The 21,688-nt window shown below is 45.5% G+C and overlaps 1 protein-coding gene across 2 annotated transcripts in view; it reads right to left on the bottom strand.

Moving 5' to 3' along the window:
* sgsm1a (small G protein signaling modulator 1a) overlaps positions 1–15,368 on the bottom strand; it is a 53,617-nt gene extending 38,249 nt beyond the window's left edge. For both annotated transcript variants that reach the window (XM_088994355.1, XM_088994356.1), the window contains exons 1-2: positions 15,278–15,368; positions 15,126–15,169 (exon numbers count right to left, since the gene is read on the bottom strand). In XM_088994355.1, the coding sequence (XP_088850481.1) occupies positions 15,126–15,169; positions 15,278–15,296 (63 nt within the window). In that variant the 5' untranslated portion in view covers positions 15,297–15,368. The remainder of the gene's footprint in view (positions 1–15,125; positions 15,170–15,277) is intronic.
* Between the last annotated feature and the right edge of the window lie 6,320 nt (positions 15,369–21,688).

Raw genomic sequence — 21,688 nt, 5'->3', positions numbered from 1 at the left:
CCAAGGGCGCGGGGGAACAGGTAGGGGGCGGAGCAGTCCTGCCGGAGGCTGATGGGAGACCTTGCCACAGGCGCACTCCGGGCAGGCCTTAACAAAGTCCGCCACGTCGTCGCGGAGCCGCGGCCACCAGAATCGCTGGGAGACGAGGTGCTCGGTGCGGCTCACCCCTGGGTGACACGCCACCTTGGATGCGTGCCCCCACTGGAGCACCTCCGAGCGCAGCGACTGGGGAACGAACAGTCTGCCTGTGGGACACTTCTCGGGAGTCGGGGTACCTTTTAATGATTCCATGACCCTCCGTTCGACCTCCCACTGGAGCGCCCCCATGATCTGGCGGCCGGGCAGGATGGGTTCCGCAAGGTCTTCCTTGTCTGCTGGCTCGTGGATCCGCGAGAGGGCGTCGGGCTTGGTGTTCTTTGTTCCTGGACAGTAGGTTAGGGTGAAGGAGAAGCGTGTTAAGAAGAGCGCCCACCGTGCCTGGCGTGCGTTCAGCCTCTTGGCGGCCCGGATGACCGCCAAGTTCTTATGGTCCGTAAGCACGGTGAACGGCTCCTTCGCCCCTTCGAGCCAGTGCCTCCACTCCTGAAGAGCCAATACGACGGCGAGCAGCTCCCTGTTGCCCACGTCGTAGTTGGCTTCGGCGGAGCTGAGGCGGCGGGAGAAGAAGGCGCAGGGGTGGAGCTGCTGGTCGACTGAGGAGCGTTGGGAGAGTACTGCCCCAACACCTGAGTCCGAGGCGTCTACCTCCACAATGAACGCGCCGTTGGGGTCTGGATGGCGGAGGACTGGGGGGTGAGAGAAAGCCTCTCTCAGCAGCCGGAACGCGGCGTCCGCTTCTCTCGTCCACCTGAACGGGGTCTTCGTGGAGGTGAGTTGGGTGAGAGGGAGGGCTTTCCGGCTGTAGTCCCGGATGAAGCGGCGGTAGAAGTTGGCGAACCCCAGGAAGCGTTGTAACTGCTTGCGAGAGGTGGGTGTGGGCCATTCTACTACCGCTTCGGTCTTGGCTGGGTCAGCCCGGATCTGCCCCCGCTCCACGATGAAGCCCAGGAAGGATAAGGAGGAGGTGTGGAATTCACACTTCTCGGCTTTGACGTATAGTCGATTCTGCAGCAGCCGCTGCAGAACTAGCCGGACGTGCTGGCGATGTGCCTCAAGGGACTCTGAAAAAATTAAAATGTCGTCCAAATACACAAAACAGAAAATATTCAGAAAATCCCTCAAGACATCATTAATAAGGTTCTGGAACACAGCGGGTGCATTGGTGAGACCAAACGGCATCACCAAGTACTCGAAGTGTCCCAGAGGTGTCTTAAATGCGGTCTTCCATTCATCCCCCTCTTTGACCCGAACAAGATGATAAGCGCTCCGGAGGTCCAGTCTAGTGAAGATGGTCGCGGCCTGGAGGGACGCGAAGGCGGAGTCAATCAGTGGGAGCGGGTATTTGTTCTTTATAGTTATTTCGTTGAGTCCCCGATAGTCCACGCACGGACGCAACGATTTATCCTTTTTTGTGATAAAAAAGAACCCCGCTCCCAGAGGTGACCGTGATGGCCGAATGAGCCCGGCCGCGAGCGAAGAGTCAATGTAGTCCCGGAGAGCCTGTTGTTCGGGTTGGGAAACGTTGTACAGACGAGAACTGGGAAACGGAGCGTTGGGCTGAATGTCAATGGCGCAATCATAGGGACGGTGCGGTGGTAACGACAGGGCGCGGTCCTTGCTGAACGCCTGTCGTAAGTCGTGGTAACAGGGCGGCACCCCCTCTAGGCTAATCTCCTCCCTAGGGTAGCTGTGAGATGGTGCCGGCCCACCCGCGGCCGACCGGAGGCAGTGAGCGTAGCAGAGGGGGCTCCACCCCTGAATGGTAGGTCCGTCCCACGAAATGGCCGGATTGTGGGTCCCCAGCCAAGGTAACCCGAGCACGATGGGAACCGAGCGTGAACGCATCACGAAAAACCGCCGGTTTTCCACGTGATTGCCCGAGAGTACGAGTCGAAGCGGCACGGTTTCTTGCGTAACCTCGGCGAGTCACCGACCGTCGAGATCGAGTATGCTCCGACTCGCCCCCAGCTGAACAACCCGACACCCCAACGCCGACACGACGCGCGGGTCTATAAAACAGCCGTCGGCCCCCGAGTCCACTAAGGCCCGAACGGACATTGTCCTGGTGGGACCGTGTATAACGGCATCCAGCTCCAGTCTCCGCGACGTGAACCCCCCCGCGGACCTTAAGGGAGCCCGTTGCTTGTGTGGACGGGGTAACTTACAGTCACTGGGGGTCTTTCCGGGAAGCCCCCAACTGGGACAGTCCGGGGCTAGGTGACCCAACTTGCCGCAGAGCTGGCATGCCGGGCCGGTGTTGCGTCGCTCCGGCGCCCGCTCAACGGCCCTTTCGACCCCCATCTCCATCGGCTCCACGGCCGCGTGCCCCCCACGCGGAAAGGTCCGGGCACCCCCTCGGGTCCCTGCTGGCGGCTCGAGTTTTGCCTGGGCAGCCCGCTCCCGGGCCCTGTCTCGCATCCGGTTGTCCAGCTGCAGCGTGAGGGAGATCAGCTCGCGAAGGCTGGAGCACTCGTCGCGGGTAGCCAGCTCGTCTTTCAACGCCGCGCTGAGCCCGCGCCGAAACATCCCTCGCAGCGCACGGTCGTCGTACCCGCTGGCGGCAGCCAGGACGCGGAAGGCGACGGAATACTCCGCCGCCGATCGGCTACCCTGCTGGCAGATCCACAGCTGGGACTCCGCTGCCTGCCCACTCACCGGGAGATGGAAAACCTGCCGTAACTCGGCGACGAAGTCCGGGAAGGAGGCTCGGAGCTCCGGCCGAGATTCCCAGACGGCCAACGCCCAAGCGGCTGCGGGTCCGGCAAGCAGGCTGGTGACGTAAGCCACTTTGGCCGCGTCCGTGGTGTATACGGAGGGTTGCTGGTCGAAAACTATGGAGCACTGCAGCAGGAATTGCGCGCAGCGCCCGGGCTCCCCTCCGTAACGGGTGGGATGTGGGATGTTGGGTTCGCGGCTCAAAGTCTGGGGAGGGACGGCCCCCGCGACGAAGGCGCCGCTGGCCTCAAGTCTATCTACCCGTTGGGCTAACCGGGTGATGTCGCGGCGGATCTCCGCGATGGCGGGCACCACTTGGCCGAGCTGCTCCGCCTGCTGAGCGAGGACGGAGAAGATTCGGTTACTGTCCGCAGGATCCATGTTGGTCGGAAGATTCTGTCACGTTCCGGCGGCGACAGTGGCAGCTGGCGAGCAGGAACGTGTGATATAGGCGGTGGATCGTAGAGCAGGACAGAGGCGTGGGTACCGGCAAAGGATTTATTAACATAAAGCGCGGGTCCGAAAATACGCGGACCCGGTAACAACTCGTGAAACAAACTCAAAATGACAACTGACAATGTTAGTGGGTGAGTGGCGGCAATCCACCCAACCACACTAACCAAGAAAATAAAGTGGCACACGAGGGTGCAAAACAACCTACGACGCGGTGCAAACAACAAACGCGTTCGTGGCTAAAATCATTCCTCGGGCGAAGCAAATAATGTACTGGTAACAAGTTCCACGTACTAGCTTGGCGTAAGGCGAAGTATCTTCCGACGCTGGGTGGATGCCAGCGTCGGGTTTAAATGTCCACAGTTAATGAGGAGGGAATTGACAGCAGCTGGCGAGCGGCGGGAACGGAGGCCCCGCCCCGCTGTCAACTGGCTCATGACAGATGTTACGACTGCAGTTAAAATGTCACCGTTATGGATTTTTATTTGGAGGCAAATAAAGAGATACAGCAATAGCAATGTATGTTTTCACTGTGTGGCAGCCCTTTTGGACAAAAAGGGTTGTCATGTGACAAGGCAGTGGGAATTGATAGAAAAATTATGACATGGGGTGATTGCCGTTGATGCCCAGTAAGATTGTGGGTTGAAACATTAGCCATGGCATTTTAGATTGGATTAGATTAGATGAGCCTTTATTTCTCTCACATTGGAGCAATTTACAATTCACAGCAGCACAAACAAAATACAGAGGCTGCTGTAAAGGCAGCCACATTCGCGGTGCCATGTTGTAAAAAATAAAAATAAAAATAGAAAATAATGGGACAAAAGACACAGACAGTCATTCAATCTTGAGCACTTTCTGCACCTCCGTTGTTGCTTGAAGCTGTTCTAGACGAAAGAGGTGAGGATCAAAGCGTTTTTTTCACCAGTGGATCAAGGACGTGATGGTGAAATGTGTGTCTGCTACAAGCTAATTTTTGAAAGCAAGCACAAAGCTGTAGCATCCATTGACAAAAAGAGATAGTCTCATATATCCTAATTCACGTAAATCCGCTTCAATTCCAAGCCGCAACAGTTCCACATACACATCGGCGCACTGCGCTGACGCTCCTTTTTTCTCATTGCGGGCTCCTCAAGCCATGCATCCATCCAGCCGCAGACTGTCCAACAGCACCGACCTTTCCGCTGAACAAAGCAGGGCTATGAAAATTCTGCCCGACCGATGGCGCCGACATTCCTCCCAAATCAAAAACAGTGCTGCTGAGAAGGTGCAACCGCTCAGCATAGTCTCCTCCTTGATGAATGTCGTAGCCAAAAATGCTGAAAAATAATCCGCCTCCGGTCCACATGATGCGCAATACCACTAAGAAACAAAATAAAACACAAAAACAGCACGAAGACAACAAAAAAGCAAGGCTCATGAGAGCACTTGCTGACGACTTCCTACTCGGGTGCCATCTTGGACTTCAAAATGCGGTGCAAATGAGAAACCCACCCAAACGTAGCCAAACGGGGTGCCCACAGCTAAACCTGACAGTCGTTCATAGAGTGTAAGATTTGCAAGTGGGCTGCGGTGGGGCGGGAAACCTTCCCGTGCATCTAACACTTGCATTTTCATTTTCCGTAGCCAGGCCCAGAAAGGGAGCTTCATCGTAGCATTTTGCTCAAAAGTTGCCCGGTGTCCACATCTCATCATATTGTGACAGAAAGTGAGGACCGGGAGTGGCTGTGGTAAACATTTCAGCCAATGGGACTAAGCTGGACCCCTTCAACCACTGACTGTCACGGCTGACTGTAAGCAGAAGACTTGAATGCAAAGACAAAAAACATTGAGATGGCCAAAATCCCATGCCGCACTACATTTAGGAAAAACGGAGCTGCCATGACTGGCGGGAACAACGTGTAAACGTAGCTGTAACAGTTTGATGAATGTGTTTCAGTGGTCTGGTGAAATGAGGCTCTTCTATGCGGAGAACCCGGAAGGCATCCCTCAGAGTGATCAAGGATTTTCGTTCTCTTGAAATTCACTTCTGTAATACCAGAGGTGAGAAAGCAGAAGTTTCATCTCTTAAATTATATCTTCTAGTTGGCTGCCACAAGCCTCCGCGTTGCTGAATAAGAGGAGACGAGACATCCCTGCTGTTCATTAAAACTGATATTGGGTACAATAGTCGATGAGTGTGGGAACTGTCATGATCTGGTTGGCGACCAACGGGGGGCGCTGTCGGCCCCACCTGCACCTGCACAGGTGCTGGTCGTCCCGATCAGATTGGCGACCAGCGGGTAGCGACGTCAGCCCTGCCGGCAGCCTCGCAGGTGCTGGTCGTTATAATCAATAACACTTAAAAGGACACCTGGCACGATCATCCGGTGCCGATTCATTGTTTGTTTGCTGTTTGTTTGCTGCTTGTTTGCTGCATGCATTGTGTACGTGTTTGTTTAACCTTGGCGGACTTTTACACTTGGTTTTCTTTTGCTACTTTGTATTTTTTCCATTCAGATCATTTTGATGTTTTACATTTTGTTCCTGCTGACTTTATTTTAATACAATTTGTCAAAAAACCTCCTGCTCCCTCCTGCCTGCTTTTTGGGATCCGAACCCGCCATCACCACCTCGCAAAACGGGACAGAATGAATCGGCCAACCATCGGATCCCGCAGGTACATCGGACCCGTCTCATTTCCACCCTGTGCTTGGCAATGCTACGTCCACGTTAGCGCAAGCCTCGTCGAGTTTGAATTGCGTCACTCGACGAGCCGCAACGTCCACGTAAACGTCCGGCCGAGACCTCCTTCCAGGTGGCCGTCCAGGGTGACACTGGGTGACTGGCATTGCACGCCCACGTCCAGCCACGCTGTCGTGCATGACGAATTGAGTCTCATCCACGACGAGCCGTGCAACGTCCGCGTCAACGTCAGTCCGAGACCCCACTCACCGCTGGATCCCGGAGCGGCTCTGGACTGGTCTCGTTCCCCCGGAGCCGGGCAGTTCACGCCCACGTCGGCGTCCGGCCGAGACCTGGTCCCATACGGCCGTACGGGGTGCCATTCTGCGCCTGGCAGTTCGACGTCCACGCAGAGCCATGCGCCGTCGCGTGAACGTGCGAGAGGGATCGCACTCACGCCCACGACGATCCGTGCCGCGTCTTCGTCCACCCCAGGCCGAGTCCCGTTCCCATCAGGCCGCCGCCCGTCGTATGCTGGAGAGGCAGCGGTTGCCCTCTCCACCGACCGTTCCCTGGCGAGTGGACCTTTTGGGAGACTGTTGGGACTTCTGGAAGCAGCCCCTTGAAGGGGGGGTACTGTCATGATCTGTTGGGAACCTGCACCTGCACAGGTGCTGGTCGTCCCGATGATTGGCGACCAGCGGGTAGCGACGTCAGCCCTGCCGGCAGCCTCGCAGGTGCTGGTCGTTATAATCAATAACACTTAAAAGGACACCTGGCACGATCATCCGGTGCCGATTCATTGTTTGTTTGCTGCTTGGTTGCAGCATGCATCGTGTACGTGTTTGGATGGCATTTACTTGGCTACTTTGTATTTTTTCCTCACAGGAACACACACTGTTGAATTTCTCCTACCTCATTTACCGCCAAAGATAAACACGATGTCAACTATGGACTGTGCATTACTCTGTTCTATATTATACCGGCATTGGAAAAGGAATCCCGAACATCCATCTCTCTTCTTTGTAATAAGATTTTTTCACATAATGGTCGTGGAGCGTGTTGGAGCCTATCCCAGCTGTCTTCGAGCAGTAGGCGCAGGACACCCTGAACAAGTTGCCAGCCAATGGCAGGGCACACATAGACAAACAGCCATCCATGTTCACACATGCACGTAGGGACAATTTCATAGTAGGTAGCGTTCAATAACTTGCCATTGTGTTTTTTGTAATAAAAACGGAGTACATGGAGGAAATCCAACCAGGCACAAGAAGAACATGTAAACTCTTCCCAAGAAGGCCAGAACGAACTCAGAACATTTGCACTCTGACGCCAATGCCTCTCAAGAGTGTCAAACTAATTTTTTAGCCACCTTGTAGTTAAAGTTTCCTCTCGGGGGCTGTTATAAATTTAAGGAAGCCATTAGAATGTTTAAACCCCTCCACATATTACATATAGAGCGCACAACAAATGAAGAACTAGATTTAACATTTGAAGTAAAAAATAATTCGTGTTATTGTGGTTTAAAAGGGACAATTGGAAATGCTGGTTCAGACTTTAGCAAACATCATGGAATTTCACAAGTTTGATTTGCTTTCATCAGCCGAATAAAATGATGTGGCGGGCCAGATTTAGCCCCCGGGCTTTGACTTTGACACCTCTGCGCTAACCAGTCACTGTGCTGTCAAGTCCGAAGAGTCCAAGAGATCCCTCCCCCCCAAAATAAATAAATAAATAAATACACATACATACATGAAAATAAATCACAGATAAGTAACGTTTGATTAATCAGTTATAATTATTATTTATTTCGTAGACACTACACAGTAATAATATGAGGCAGTGGGGGGGACAGAATTCAACTTTGTAAATCCATGCAAACATAGCACAGCGAGAGAATAGCTGACAATGCAATCTTTATCAAACATCAGTCTTGACCTGACATTTCCTTTTTCAGAATATATGAGGCCTCGAGACAGTTTATTTTCAAAGAGAAGCACCAGCAGCCGACCAAACCAATGCAGTGAATGTGTTTCATTTTCTCAGTGCAATAACTGCTATCCCTATTCACAGCAACAATAACGTTTGATTGTTTCCCTGCAGAAGTGTCCACCTGAAAGCATGTAATCGTTTGATTGCCTTCAAGCTACCATTGATTAACTAACATCATTTGAACAGAAGACAGCAAAACGTGCTGATATCAGCACGCTTCACCGATTCTTCCATCTTTTCACCTCTTTAGCTTTCGCAACAGGCGCGCGGTGTTGTGTCTGCGCACACAAGAGAACACAAACACACGGTCACAGAGAATGGTTATATATGAAAGCTGCGGCAAATAAGAGGTCTCATTCAAACCGATTTTTGTGCCAGGAGTGGATTGTGCTGCCTCAGACATCCTGTGCTCTCGAGATAATGGCCCATGTTATTTGACAGTGCATTTGAGTGGACTGATGGCATATCACCGGGTGGACGAGGACCACGTGCGTATGGTGACGCCTACACATGTACAGTACAACAGGACGTGTGCAGAGCTAATTAAAAAGACAAGACAATGCATGCGACAAACAGTCAGTCTTTGGAAAGATAGTTGTGTTCAGCTTTAATTGAGACAAAGATAAATCAATCAATTAAAAATAAAATGGTTGCGGTTTTGTGGCTGCAGTTCATAACACTGCCTTAAAGGACAACTGACACCACTTTTTTGTTTCCTAACTGACATCAGAAAAACGTTTTATAGCATCTAAAATACCCAAAACACGCAGGATGATATTTTTAGTCAAATGCAAAACACCAATAAAAATGACTTAAAGTGTGCTGAAACTGCAACAAATTGTAACCGGAAGTGGCCAGTTTCAGAAGGTCCCATCCCTTGTTCGTGATGTCACGGCAAACAAAACAATGGCTTCAGATTCGGAAAAGATGCTTTATTGTTACTCATCCAGTTATAAATATGATTCAAATAGTTCTGAAGAGGAAAGCATACATGTTTGCAATCGATTAAAAAATATATTCCGTGTCATTTTGAGGCATTGGGGGGGGGGGGGGGGGGGGGGGGGGATGTCGCACCCAAAAAAGGCAGAAGATGGTGACAAAGCTCCGTGGAAATGAGCTCAAAAATTTTTGTCAGCGAATATCAAATAGTAGTCTTGGTGCAACACACAACAATTCACCATCGCGTTATTTATGTGTTTTCCTTCTAATTTCGCCATCAACATGGATCAACGCGAAGTTTTCAGACCAAACAAAGTACCGCAAAATGCATTGACGTGATGAAAGGACTGCTACAATGTGTCCTTTCTTGGTCAGGGGCGTTCCTTCCGTGACGTGACGTCAGGACTCGTCACCAACTCAAAAACGAGACTTTAGGAATATTCAGCGCAAGTCTTAAAACGTAAAATATAGCTATATGCGGTGGAATCTTTGTAAAATACGCTCAGTAGAAGTCATTTGAAGCGATTTTACAAATTATGGACACAAGGATGGACACATCCATCCAGGCATCGGTTGTCCTTTAAATCATGCATCAGGATTTTACTTTATTGTGTGGTGCTTTCTGGCATGTGCCAATGGCTAAAGGCAGAAGTAGAAACCATGATGCGCAGATTTCAAAACGAAACACACAAAATGGCCGCGGCGAGGTAACAGCAAGTGACTTAATTTGATCTGATTTATTACCACAAGTGTTCATACAGTATATAAGTTGTTGAAAGAGTGGTGCTAGTTCCGTTAACCTGTCTATGGCATTTTGCGCATCGTGTCAGCATGTTGCTACTTAACTTCATTCTCTTTGCTTGATAAACTTCACTTGGGAGTGACAATACATTGCTGGTTATTAAGTTCAAAATGTTAGCCACAACTCAAAAAACAAAAAAAGATTAACTCATTCACTGCCATTCCCAAATGTATTCGATAATTAAAAAGCATGACGTGGATCGCCATTCCCGAATTTGTTCGGGTTTTGTTATTTTTTCTTGCAGGTGTGTGTGTTTCAAGCTTCGGTTAGACCTCTGGCAATGTTTTTCTCTCCCACGAGGGGGTTGTACAGCCCCCCCGCCCCCATTTAGAGCTCAGATAACTCCAGACCCATATAATTTAGGAATTAACTCTTTTTTTCTGGTGAAAGAAGAGAGTCTAAGGTTTCTAATGCTGTATTGAATGTTTATGTAGTCCTAAAACTCAACACTTCTGTGAGTCCTGGAATTTGAGTGAACATGACAAAAACCCTGGCACTGGAGCGGAAACATCTTTGCACATTGTCTGGCAGTGAATGAGTTAATTCTAGTGCAAAAGCATATTAGTAACATAAAAGCAAATGTTTTACAGCAGCCTGGGTTTAAGATCAAAAGAGGAATGTCTCGCCAGCGATGGAAAGGCCATTTATTATTCTGCTCCCTGACAGTCGAATCAGTTCGGAGCACCGAGATTTTTTTCAATGCTTCTTTCTATTAGAAAGCTCTCATTTTAATGCTCTGCAGTTGTTCAACCCAGCATTCATAAATTGGAATAAGCAAAGAATGGTCCTCATCAAATACTATTCTTTGGAAGTGTCGAAAATAATTGAGCATTATTCTGAATATAAAAGCACGGGTGTATATTATGTCATTCATTCGTTTTGATGGTGAGTATCGAATTCATTTTGAAAATGGTGTGGTTAGCACTGATAAGGGGACTCACGTGGAAACTAGTCAGACTACATTTTCAACACCCCTCTTTATATAGCATCCTTGATTTAATCTTAAAACGTGTTGAAATTAAAGTTCATTTATAGACTGAGAAACCGAGTACCGTATTTTCCATTGTATAAGACACACCCAAAAGCCTTCATTTTCTTCCAAAGATGACCCTGCGCGTTATAAGCAGGTGTGCCTTATATGTGAAGTAATATTGAGTCACAACAGGCACTGACTCCATTTCCCCCTGTAGAAGAAGTTGTGCGTAACCCCAGTCTCTACTGTAGCTTCTTATAATGTGGTGTGCCTAATATTTGGAAAACTTTTATATATTTATGTATATTTGGAAAACCTTTTTTATTCATTGAAGGTGCGCCTTATCCGCCGGTGTGAATTATATATGGAAAAGATCTGAAAATACACCAGTCATTGGGGGTGCGCCTCATGCTCAGAGCACCTTCTTCGTTTCCTTTCGGCTTTTCCCTTCAGGGCTCGCCACAGCGAATCAATGTCCTCCATCTATCCCGGTTTTGTGCATCCTCTTCTCTCACACCAGCTACCTTCATGTCCTCTTTGACCACATCCATAAACCTCCTCTTCGGTCTTCCTCTCGGTCTCCTGCCTGGCAGTTCAAGACTCAGCATCCTTCTCCCGATATAGTCACTGTCTCTCCTCTGGACATGTCCAAACCATCTCAGTCTGGCCTCTCTGACTTTCTCTCCAACGCCTCTAATATGAGTTGTCCCTCTAATGTACTCATTCCTGATCATATCCAACCTGGTCACTCCCAAAGAAAACCTCAAGATCTTCAGCTCTGCTACCTCCAGCTCTGCTTCCTGACTTTTCTTCAGTGGCACTGTCTCCAGTCCAAACATCATGGCTGGCCTCACCACTGTTTTATACACTTTTCCTTTCATCCTAGCTGAAACCCTTCTATCACACATCACACCTGATATTTTTCTCCAGCTGCTCCAGCCTGCCTGGACATGCTTCTTCACCTCTTTTCCACACTCTCCATTGCTCTGGACAGTTGACCCCAAGTACTTAAAATCCTCCACCTTCTTTATCTCTTCTCCCTGTAGCATCACTCTTGCACATGGATCCCTCTCATTCACACACATATATTCCGTCTTGCTGCGACTGATCACATGAGCACAAATATGCTCAGAGCTCCTTATACGCCGGAAAATACGGTAATAAATAAAAACAGCTCACAACCGACAGCAACAGAGAGCAAAAACAGTAAAACATTCACTATTCTGTGACTGTACAACGAAATGCAAAAAAAAAAAAAAATCCTCTGATTTTTTAAAAACCGGTAAGGACCTCAGTGTGCGTTGGGGAATCTCCATGGTAACAAGGTGATTAAAAGAGCGCCCGTGTTCGGAGACAAGCTCCTCAGCAGAACAAACAGAGAGATGCTCCCAGCTCAGCCTAAAGCCACGATAACAATCTGCTGCAGACCTTTAGACATTCAACCTTTGTGTTCATCCTGTTTCCAATTGTGTGATTCATAACCGTTTGACGACGGACTCGTTCTACCTTGAACATCTGTACCCATCCGTGATTCATTTCGGCTTTAATTTTCCAACGTGTCTAAACTAAACGCTGCAAATCGATTCACGCAACGGTGCTAATGGGGAAGTAATTTGAAAAATAGATGTCATTGACACATTCCCATTTTCCCTGATAGTGCAAATATTGGTTAAAAGATGCCTCGTCACAATAATTTACTCACACAAAAACCAATGTATACAGATACAATGATGCTCACAACCCCCAAATGCCAAGATGACATTATTTAGATGAATTTCCATCTTAAGATGAACAGCGTTGTAAGAGAAAAAACATGAATTTGGATCCTCCTCCAATTCCAAAGAGCCGTCTTTCAAATTTAAGGCATCTCTTGGCATCTTAAATACGATATTGGCTGATCTTATTTCACAGTGTGCTGCATTGCTCTCGTGTCCGTCATGTGAGTATACTAGCGCTATTATTGATTTTAATCACTGCGTTTGCACATCACAATTTCATTGCCAAGTGCTTTCAAGAGGAGCATTTTGCAATGCTTGCATTTAATTGTTGTTTTGGATGTGTGAACCCTGAATAATGGAACTGTTGTTTGAAACGCTTCCAGCAACAAAGACCTCAATTATTGGATTATTTACCCAAATATTGGGTACGGACAGTTAGGACGGCGGAAAAAAATCATTGGCACCGCCCTACCCACTCTCGAGGACTTGCACACTACAAGAATCCAAACTAGGGCGCGGAAAATCCTACTGGACCCTCCGCACCCTGCCCACCACCTTTTCCAGCTACTCCCCTCAGGCAGGCGCTACCGATCCATGCGCACCAAATCCAGCAGACATTTAAACAGCTTCTTCCCCCAAGCCATTAACTCTTTGAACTCTTTCAACAGTAGCCAAAATGGAACTGTATAGTGCCACTTAGCAGTTTTTTTGACAACGATACTAGTGCAGCGTGTTCTACCGGAAACAAATTCCTTGTGTGTTCTACATACTTGGCAATAAAGATGATTCTGATTCTGATTCTGATTCTGATTCTGATATTGTGACATTATAAAAAATATCAACATTAGAGATTTCAGTTCAGGGAGCAGAAATTATTCACTCCTGTTTTATTTGTCGCATTATTGTCTGAGAAACTTGTCAAATTGGGCGGTTGTTATGTGAAGTTAATTTTTTTCCTTCCTGACACAACCCTCTGTATTTATCCGGGCTTGGGACCGGCACAAGAACTTTGCTGCTGTGAAATATAAATTTCTCCACTGCAAGACTAATAAAGGCTAATCCAATCCAAGAGTTAAACCCTTAAGAAACTGATAAACGTACACTTTCTGATGAAAAACAAGATTGACATTAGGAAAGAAAAGTAAAAATCCTGAAAAATAAATACAGTAAAGTCTCGTTATATCGATATCGGTTATATCGATAGTACCGCTTATTACGATATTATTTTCATTTCCCTTGCACATCTCTAGTCTTTTTATGTATAATTAGTACCGTTTAGTACGATACCCGGTTGTTACGATAATCCGGTTATTACGGTGCTCCTTTTCATCCCCCGCCGGCCATTTTTGTTGTTTACATCGATATATCCGTCGCGCCATTGGTCAACTTGGTCACGTGTCTTGTTACGTGAGCCGCCATCGGTCGCGCCATTGGTCGACTTGGTCACATGAGCCGCCATCGGTCACGCTATTGGTCTACTTGGCCGTGTGACTTTGTCACGTGACACGCCATCGGTCGCGCCATTGGTCAACTTGGTCACGTGCCTTGGTTACGTGTCACGCCATCAGTCGCGCCATTGGTCGACTTGGTCAGGTGACTTGGTTACGTGCCCAGCACCCGTGTAGCAGAGCCATTTTCATTTTCAGACGCTAGCTCGTGTGTAGCAGACGAGATTGAAGTGTTTGTGTTAAAAGGTAAAAATGGGAAGCAGAAGAAGATTGATGACTTTTTTAAATTGTATACATAATACAGTAAGATGTAAGCGTTGCAGTTTCCCTGTTGTGTTATGTAAATGCCCACTGTACTGTATATGAATGCAATCGTTTTTTGCAACAATGTTTCTTGTTTTGTCTGCTGAAGCGCGATGATTTTGAAAATTATTAACATTCCATACTGTGTATTAAAGGACAGCCGATGTCACTTTTTATTCAAATGCAAATAAAAATGACTTCACGCCAAGACGTCTTGCATTGCTTGTGAATCCAAACAATGGCTTCAGATTCGGATAATATGCTTTCTTGTTACACATCCAGTTATGAATATGTTTCAAATACACTGTAGTTCCGAAGATTAAAGCATACATGTTTACAATCATTAAAGAATTATATGTGCCATTTTGAGGCAACATTGGGGGAACAAAAAAGGGAGCTAATGGCCAGCTCCTTTTCTTATATGGCGCTTGGCTGCCCTCTTTTGGCGGCTTTTGTTTAATGCAGTTCGGCGCAGGATCGGATATATCGATAGTCCCGGTTATATCGATATTTTTCGGACTCCCTTGAGTATCGATATAACGAGACTTTACTGTACTATGAATAACATGGTAGGTATCTTCAGATGCAGGCACCGAACTAGTTGGTGACGTGTTATAACAGCAACATGACATGATGAGCTACAATATTTGAGGGACAAAGCTGCCATGTGACAACCTTCTATTTTTGTTTGCACTGTACATCACACATACGCGCACCCACGGGCACGCGCACAGACACACGCGCACATACGGACACGCGTATACACAAACACACGCATACGCACACATACGTCTGATAGTCATTCCTGCCCCGGAAGCCGGAAAAAAACGCTGCACTTTCACAGATTTGAAGGAGGAGCATCCAACACGACATTTACAGGTGTCACGGAGACGACATAAGAGAAAAAAACAGTCAGAGTGCAACCGTGTTTTGGTGATTCCGAATCTCAAAGGGATTCTGTTTCACTTGTCAACCCTCTATAAAGTGTTTTGTTTTTGTAGCTAGCTGAAAAGACCCACCTCTTTTTTGACAGTGCGCAGCAGCCTTTGGCGCGTCTCGGCTTCTGGACACAAAAGAAGCAAATTCCATTTTAAAGCGAACTTAACTTTGGCTTTAGAAGTACAAAATATTCGGTCGACAGGTGTATGGTGGACATTTTCGGGTCTCCCACCTGCCATGATTGTTGCCATGGGTCCAGTGTTCCAGCACGCTCAACACCTCCCATCAAACGGAGACTTGCGAGAACGAGAAATGAACGCCTTCCCCAGTGTGGTCCCGCCTCTTAAAGGTACAGGAAGGAGTTTCCATTGGACAGCGGACTTTGGCAATCCTCCTTCCAGCCTCCCTGTTTGATAAAGGGCCACATTATTTTTAATCACAAATACATTTTATTTGTGCATGTCTATATTTTGGTGGCACGTCAAAGGACTGGTTAGCACAAATGCCTCACAGTGCTCTGGGCTTCCTGTATGGACTTTTCCTTGTGCCTGCATAGGGTTTGTCCCAGTACAGTACGTAAATCGGTTTCTTTCCAGTTTACAAAAAAAAAGACATGCATGGCAGGTTAATGAAACACTCTAAATCACAGGTGGTTAATTAAAATCCCTGCCGCATCATTGTATGTTGCCCACAAAAGAAAATCAAACATGTCACCTTCCATGATGCTTCCTAAAAATATGTTCCAAAATTTCAAATTGTCTAATGTAATAAATAACACATTCATATAGGCATTTTACGCAACCAAAACCTTTCATTACAGTAACCAAAACTGCAGAAATTATCATTCTTGACTTCTACAGCTGGTTTCACAGCCATAATCCTGTGACTGTAATGTGTCCTTGAGAGTTTTGAAAGGCGCTTATAAATGAAATGTATTATTATTATTATAATCTATTAGCTAGCTAGCTGGCTACCAAACTAGCTATATATTTGCTATCTATATGCTATTTGCGATATATAGGCTATCTAGCTAGTTATCTAGCGCACTATTAGTTATCGATTAACTGGCCAGCAAACTTTCTATTTATTCGAGTTATTCTGGTTTGAGTGAACGCTGGCGCATGTGGCTGCCGCTGTTCACCCTGTCATGATCTGGTTGGCGACCAACGGGGGGCGCTGTCGGCCCCGCCTACACCTGCACAGGTGCTGGTCGTCCCGATCAGATTGGCGACCAACGGGTAGCGACGTCAGCCTCGCAGGTGCTGGTCGTTTAATCACTGACACTTAAAAGGACACCCGGCACGACCATCCGGTGTCGGTTCATTGTTTGCTGCTTGTTTGCTGCATGCATTGTGTATGTGTTTGTTTAACCTTGGCGGACTTTTACTTTTGGTCTTCTTTTGCTACTTTGTATTTTTTCCATTCAGATGATTTTGATGTTTTACATTTTGTTCCTGCTGACCTTTATTATAATACAATTTGTCAAACAACCTCCTACTCACTCCTGCCTGCTTCTTGGGATCCGCACCCGCCATCACCACCTCGCAAACCGTGACACACCCACAGGAAAACTGATCCTGTGACTGTAAAGTGACCTTGAGAGTTTTGAAAGGTGCTTATAAATTAAATCTATTATTATTATATAATGGCCCTTTAGTGGAAACAGTAACTACAATGCAAAAAAATAGTTGGCTACTCTAAATGTTTCCAAAATGTGAGCGTGAGCGCAAATGGACATTGGTCTCTGTATGCTTTACAATTGGATGGCAACAAGTTCAGGGTGTACTTCGCCTACTGCCCAAAAAACAATATGGATGGATGGATGGATTGGATTTGCCTTTATTAATCTCACAGTGGAGGAATTTACATTTCACAGCAGCAAAGTGATGAAAGGAATGAAAGTAGAAAAACAAAATACATGAGCTATGGATGGATGGATATAGTTCTAAATATAGATATAGAAACTATATATGTATTGAATCTACTAAAACATTTTTTTTTAAATAGAACCATTACTGCGACAAATGTTTTTGGACAGTGTGGGGGGCATGTACATTTCCCATTAACCACAGATCATTAAAGTATGTTTTAACTGCTTTATTTCAATGTCTCTGTTGCTCTTAAACTTTGAGAGAGAGACGTCTGTGTAAGCTCTCAGTCGTACAGGAGTGGTCCATCGATGAGAAGGTTTCTTCAGCCGTCATCTGTACAAAAGTGAAGGTTTCGGACGTTTCGCCTCCTATCCAAGAGGCTTCGTCACCGAACTAAAGTCTGACTGGTCGTATCGGCCCCATTTATATATCCCTAAATGGGGCCGATACGACCAGTCAGACTTTAGTTCGCTGACGAAGCCTCTTGGATAGGAGGCGAAACGTCCGAAACCTTCACTTTTGTACAGATGACGGCTGAAGAAACCTTCTCATCGTTTGAGAGAGAGAGAAATTAAGCGGTGAAAATCACTATTTGTGTGCAACGAATAGCAACGCTATTCCGCCTTTTGGGTGTACACTGACCACTTCCTCCAAAGGAGATCCACAAAAATGCCCCGCCTTTCGATGATAATACTAATCGTACTCACATTTGATTGACGTTGTCAAGTAATCATTCAATTTCAGTCGTAGTGAACCACAATGCATCACACACATTAGTTGCGCAAATCAGAAACAAAATTTACAATTGACTTCACAATTGCTTTTGTGGCGAGAACAAACATGGATGTCAAAAGTTTTGCTACAACCCCCTCTTTTGGTCAATATTTTAAACTACAGACACAAATGAATTACTGTCCTGCACTGTAAGAGTAATTTTCTTCGTTTCAAATCCTCTTAGATTTTTTTTGCATACATACGTGCATTGTATTTTTAGAACGGTTCGATATGAAACCAACCACTTTTCCTAAGCATGCTACCCATGTGGCTGCAATAAAATAATTTTAAGACTATCTTTTTTACTGCTTTATTTCCTGGCTATGACCGTTGCCCATGTTAGGTGCTTTGTTACAGCTTCAGCTATTGTTAAAGCGCTATATAAATCAAGATGTGTTGTATTGTACCATTATGTGATATACTAGTTCTTGTCCTCATTTAGCGTGAGTCTATCTAAGATGACTGGGGAGAAATGTAGTGTACATAGACCACTCAGATTGACAAATGAAGTACTGTACGTAAAACTTAGTCTTCCAATTACAGTATTCTCTCTGCGTAGTTTATAACATGCAACACTATGTGGTCAACATGAAAACTCCACAAGAGGAAAGCCGGAGTTGAGATTCCAACCACAGACTTCAGAAATGAGATTCGAACATGCTAACGGTTAGCATGTTCTGGTCTCAGTGGTTAGCAGCTCAACCCTCATATTATGTTATGGGTCAATTTTACCCTTTTCCATTTTTGTGTTGACTAAAACACTGGATATCCTTTCGTTTTTCTTTCTTCAAAACAGTTCTGAAATATCCCAGGAGGGATAGAAATACCGTGACTGTAACGTGACCATGAGAGTTTTGAAAGGTGCTTAAAAATCTAATGTAATTATTATTATGATTTTTTATTATTATTATTATTATTATTATTATTATTATTATTATTATTATTATTTTATTATTATTATTATTATTATTATAAAATATGTGTAGGTTGTCTCTCTTTTCAATTATGTTTGTAACATCTCAGAAACTGTTGTTGCTGATGTCACCTCTATTTGACTGTTTTGTGTGGATTTTTACATATTGTTAAAAATGACCTTCAACATCATCAACTTTATTTTTTTTCAACACGATATGAGTATTAATTCCAGAGAAAACAATAAAAAATAATGAGTAGCTCACCAACTTTATAAGGTACCACCAATGTGCACACAACACAAGCCTCTCGTGACTGGAGTGTGGCGATATAATTTCCAGCAATGCAAAATGAGAACATATTTCACCAAATGAGTAAACCTACCAGCACGAAATGGGCATAGACATCAATGTTCCAGACCATGGAGTCTCAGGGCCACCAGTCTCAATTTGCCTTGGAGGCACTGAGCTGTCAGGTGGATCAGATGGCGAAAAGAATGCAGTGATTATGCAGCATGACAGACTGAAGAGGTGAATGAACCCCAAAGATGCTTGAATGGTGTTAGCACCAGAACAAACAAAACACATCTGAGAATGTGAATGCCAAAATGGATTCATGACAGGCTAACCTGTGTCCTCATCCAAATCCTAACCTGCAATACTTTCAATTAATACTATCCCAAAGAACTTACAAAAACTCTTATCAGTGAGAGCAATGCTGAGACATAGAGAAAAGCCCAGCATGTTGCAGTTTCTTTCCTTTTATTTTTCTTTTCAACGTTCCCGCAAACATGTTTGTTTTAGGATTCCCTTGCAGGAATGACTCACACCTGACCATGACATAGGGCAATCGCATGTTGTTAAATGTCAAAGTAGAGCCTCTGCTCGAGTAAAGTACACACCAGAGCTCTCCCCCGACCCCATCATCCGTTTGCTTTCGACAACTTCAAGGGTGAAAAATACTTACCTCCAAATTCTTGTTTGGAAACATGCCGCCATTTTGGGAAAGGATCAAGTGGAAACAGCTCGGTGCTTCACTGGATCTGTACGTTTGAGAAACAACAATGGCGTGTCATCTCCATGTGTGTTCGCCTGTCGGCAGAGTCTGCGGGCATGTCTGACATATACATGTCCGCATGTGATTAGAGTCGACGTGCTCTAACAGGCGATGGAGGCTCCTGTCAGTCCGATGTTCTTCTACTGCTGTGTGCCAATGCGGATTGACAGAATGGTATGCTAGAGAAGGCCAAAGCGACGTGGGCTGTTGTCTTAATGCTTTTAGGCCCCCAAGAAACGCACACCTCGGCTGAGCAGCCACTGCTTGCCCTTGGCTGATTGTTCTCCATGAAGGCGGAGAAGAACATGAGCCAACTGCATTCAATACTTTTGAGAGGATCTAGACTTGACTTTAAGAGCCAGACTGCCTCACTTCAAATCAATGATTTCTGACTTTACAAATGTACTTCTGGATGAAAGGAAAAATAGTCCTCCAGACACACTGACATTCAAAATAAAAAGGCTCCCCGTTTTTACATGTACTTTTGTCCTTGTAGTTTATTTTTGGTTTCAAATCCAACCAAACACTCAGACACTTAGACCAATAGGTGACACATAAATAATTATGTCTCACTGTCATCTCCATTTACCAGACTAACTCCATTTCAGGCACTTATGAATCAACGTGAGCTCTTCAAATATCCGGTGTGCACACTTTTCAATAAGCGTGCTGCTAAAAGCGATGGATTTGATTTATCATTTATCAGGTTTTCTTCATGAGAGAATTTTGGCTGCTGTGGTTTTATTCTAAACCACATTAACACTTGATTAGGCGGTTCAGTTGGCTCAAGGTGCAATCCAAGCTTCCTGCATCAAACTTCCAAAATGCAGTCCTCTTGCTGGCCTTTGCGTGCCTCAAACCGGGTTTATTGTTGAAGTAGACTGGCATTTATTCATAACTGTTGACCAAAACTAGACTTACTTACAATGCTAGTGGTTTTCTTTGTTTCTGTCCTAATTAGAAACTTTATCATGACCTCTTTTACCTTGTTGACATGTCTTTGCAACATTGCACCAACATAATGATAATAATAGTAATTATAATAATAATAATACATTTCATTTCTAAGTGCCTTTCAAAACTCTTAAGGACACTTTACAGTCATATTTTTTTTCTGCGGGTGTGCAGCGGCAGCCACATGCGCCAGCAATCTCTCAACCCTGAAGTTCTTTCATTATTAGAATGAATAAACAAATCTATAAATAAATATATAAATATATATAAACAAACAAATACAGACAGAAATACATATATAAAATCATCATCATCACAATATATTGAGGATGTTGCGTCTGGATGAGCCTTCCAGAATGACAATTCATCCTTTTGACTTACTCGTAATACAATACAATACAATACAATACAATACAATACCATACCATACCATACCATACCATACCATACCATACCATACCATACCATGCCATGCCATGCCATGCCATGCAATACAATACAATACAATACAATACAATACAATACAACACAATACAATACAATACAATACAATACAATACAATACAATACAATACATATTGATTTATATCGCACCTTCACAACAGCTGAAGCTGAGCGCTGAACATGAAAAGCAGGAGGGTCATACTATGTATCCTCCATGCAAGTCAGAGTGTGGGTAGGGAGTGAAATAATAGAGTCAGGAAGAGCAATGTGGTTTTTGTCCTCGCCATAGAACGGTGGACTAGCTCAGCAGCGTTTTCTAGTATCGATTGCACACAGGAGTATATTGTCCTGGATTTCCTAATGTGGGCCTTTAGGTACCCGTATTACCGGGTACTGTATTGTGAACAGTAAATTCAAAGTCAAAGTCAAAGTCAGCTTTATTGTCAAATATGCTAATATGCAATGGCAATTTGAGGCCATGTTAGGGTCTGGTTCAGCAGTTTCAGTATTGTGTGAAAGCTTTTTGCTACTGTGGTTGTGCAGGATCAAGCTAGGTTCATCGATTCTGGAATGATTCATGGCCGAAAGTGAAGCAGATGACATGAGACTCAGGCCCAAATATATAGTCGTTC

Source organism: Hippocampus bargibanti, linkage group LG04 (genome assembly GCF_051943395.1).
Source record: "Hippocampus bargibanti isolate YZ-2025 linkage group LG04, ASM5194339v1, whole genome shotgun sequence".
Classification (NCBI taxonomy): domain Eukaryota; kingdom Metazoa; phylum Chordata; class Actinopteri; order Syngnathiformes; family Syngnathidae; genus Hippocampus; species Hippocampus bargibanti.
This window is presented reverse-complemented; position numbering and strand designations above follow the sequence as displayed.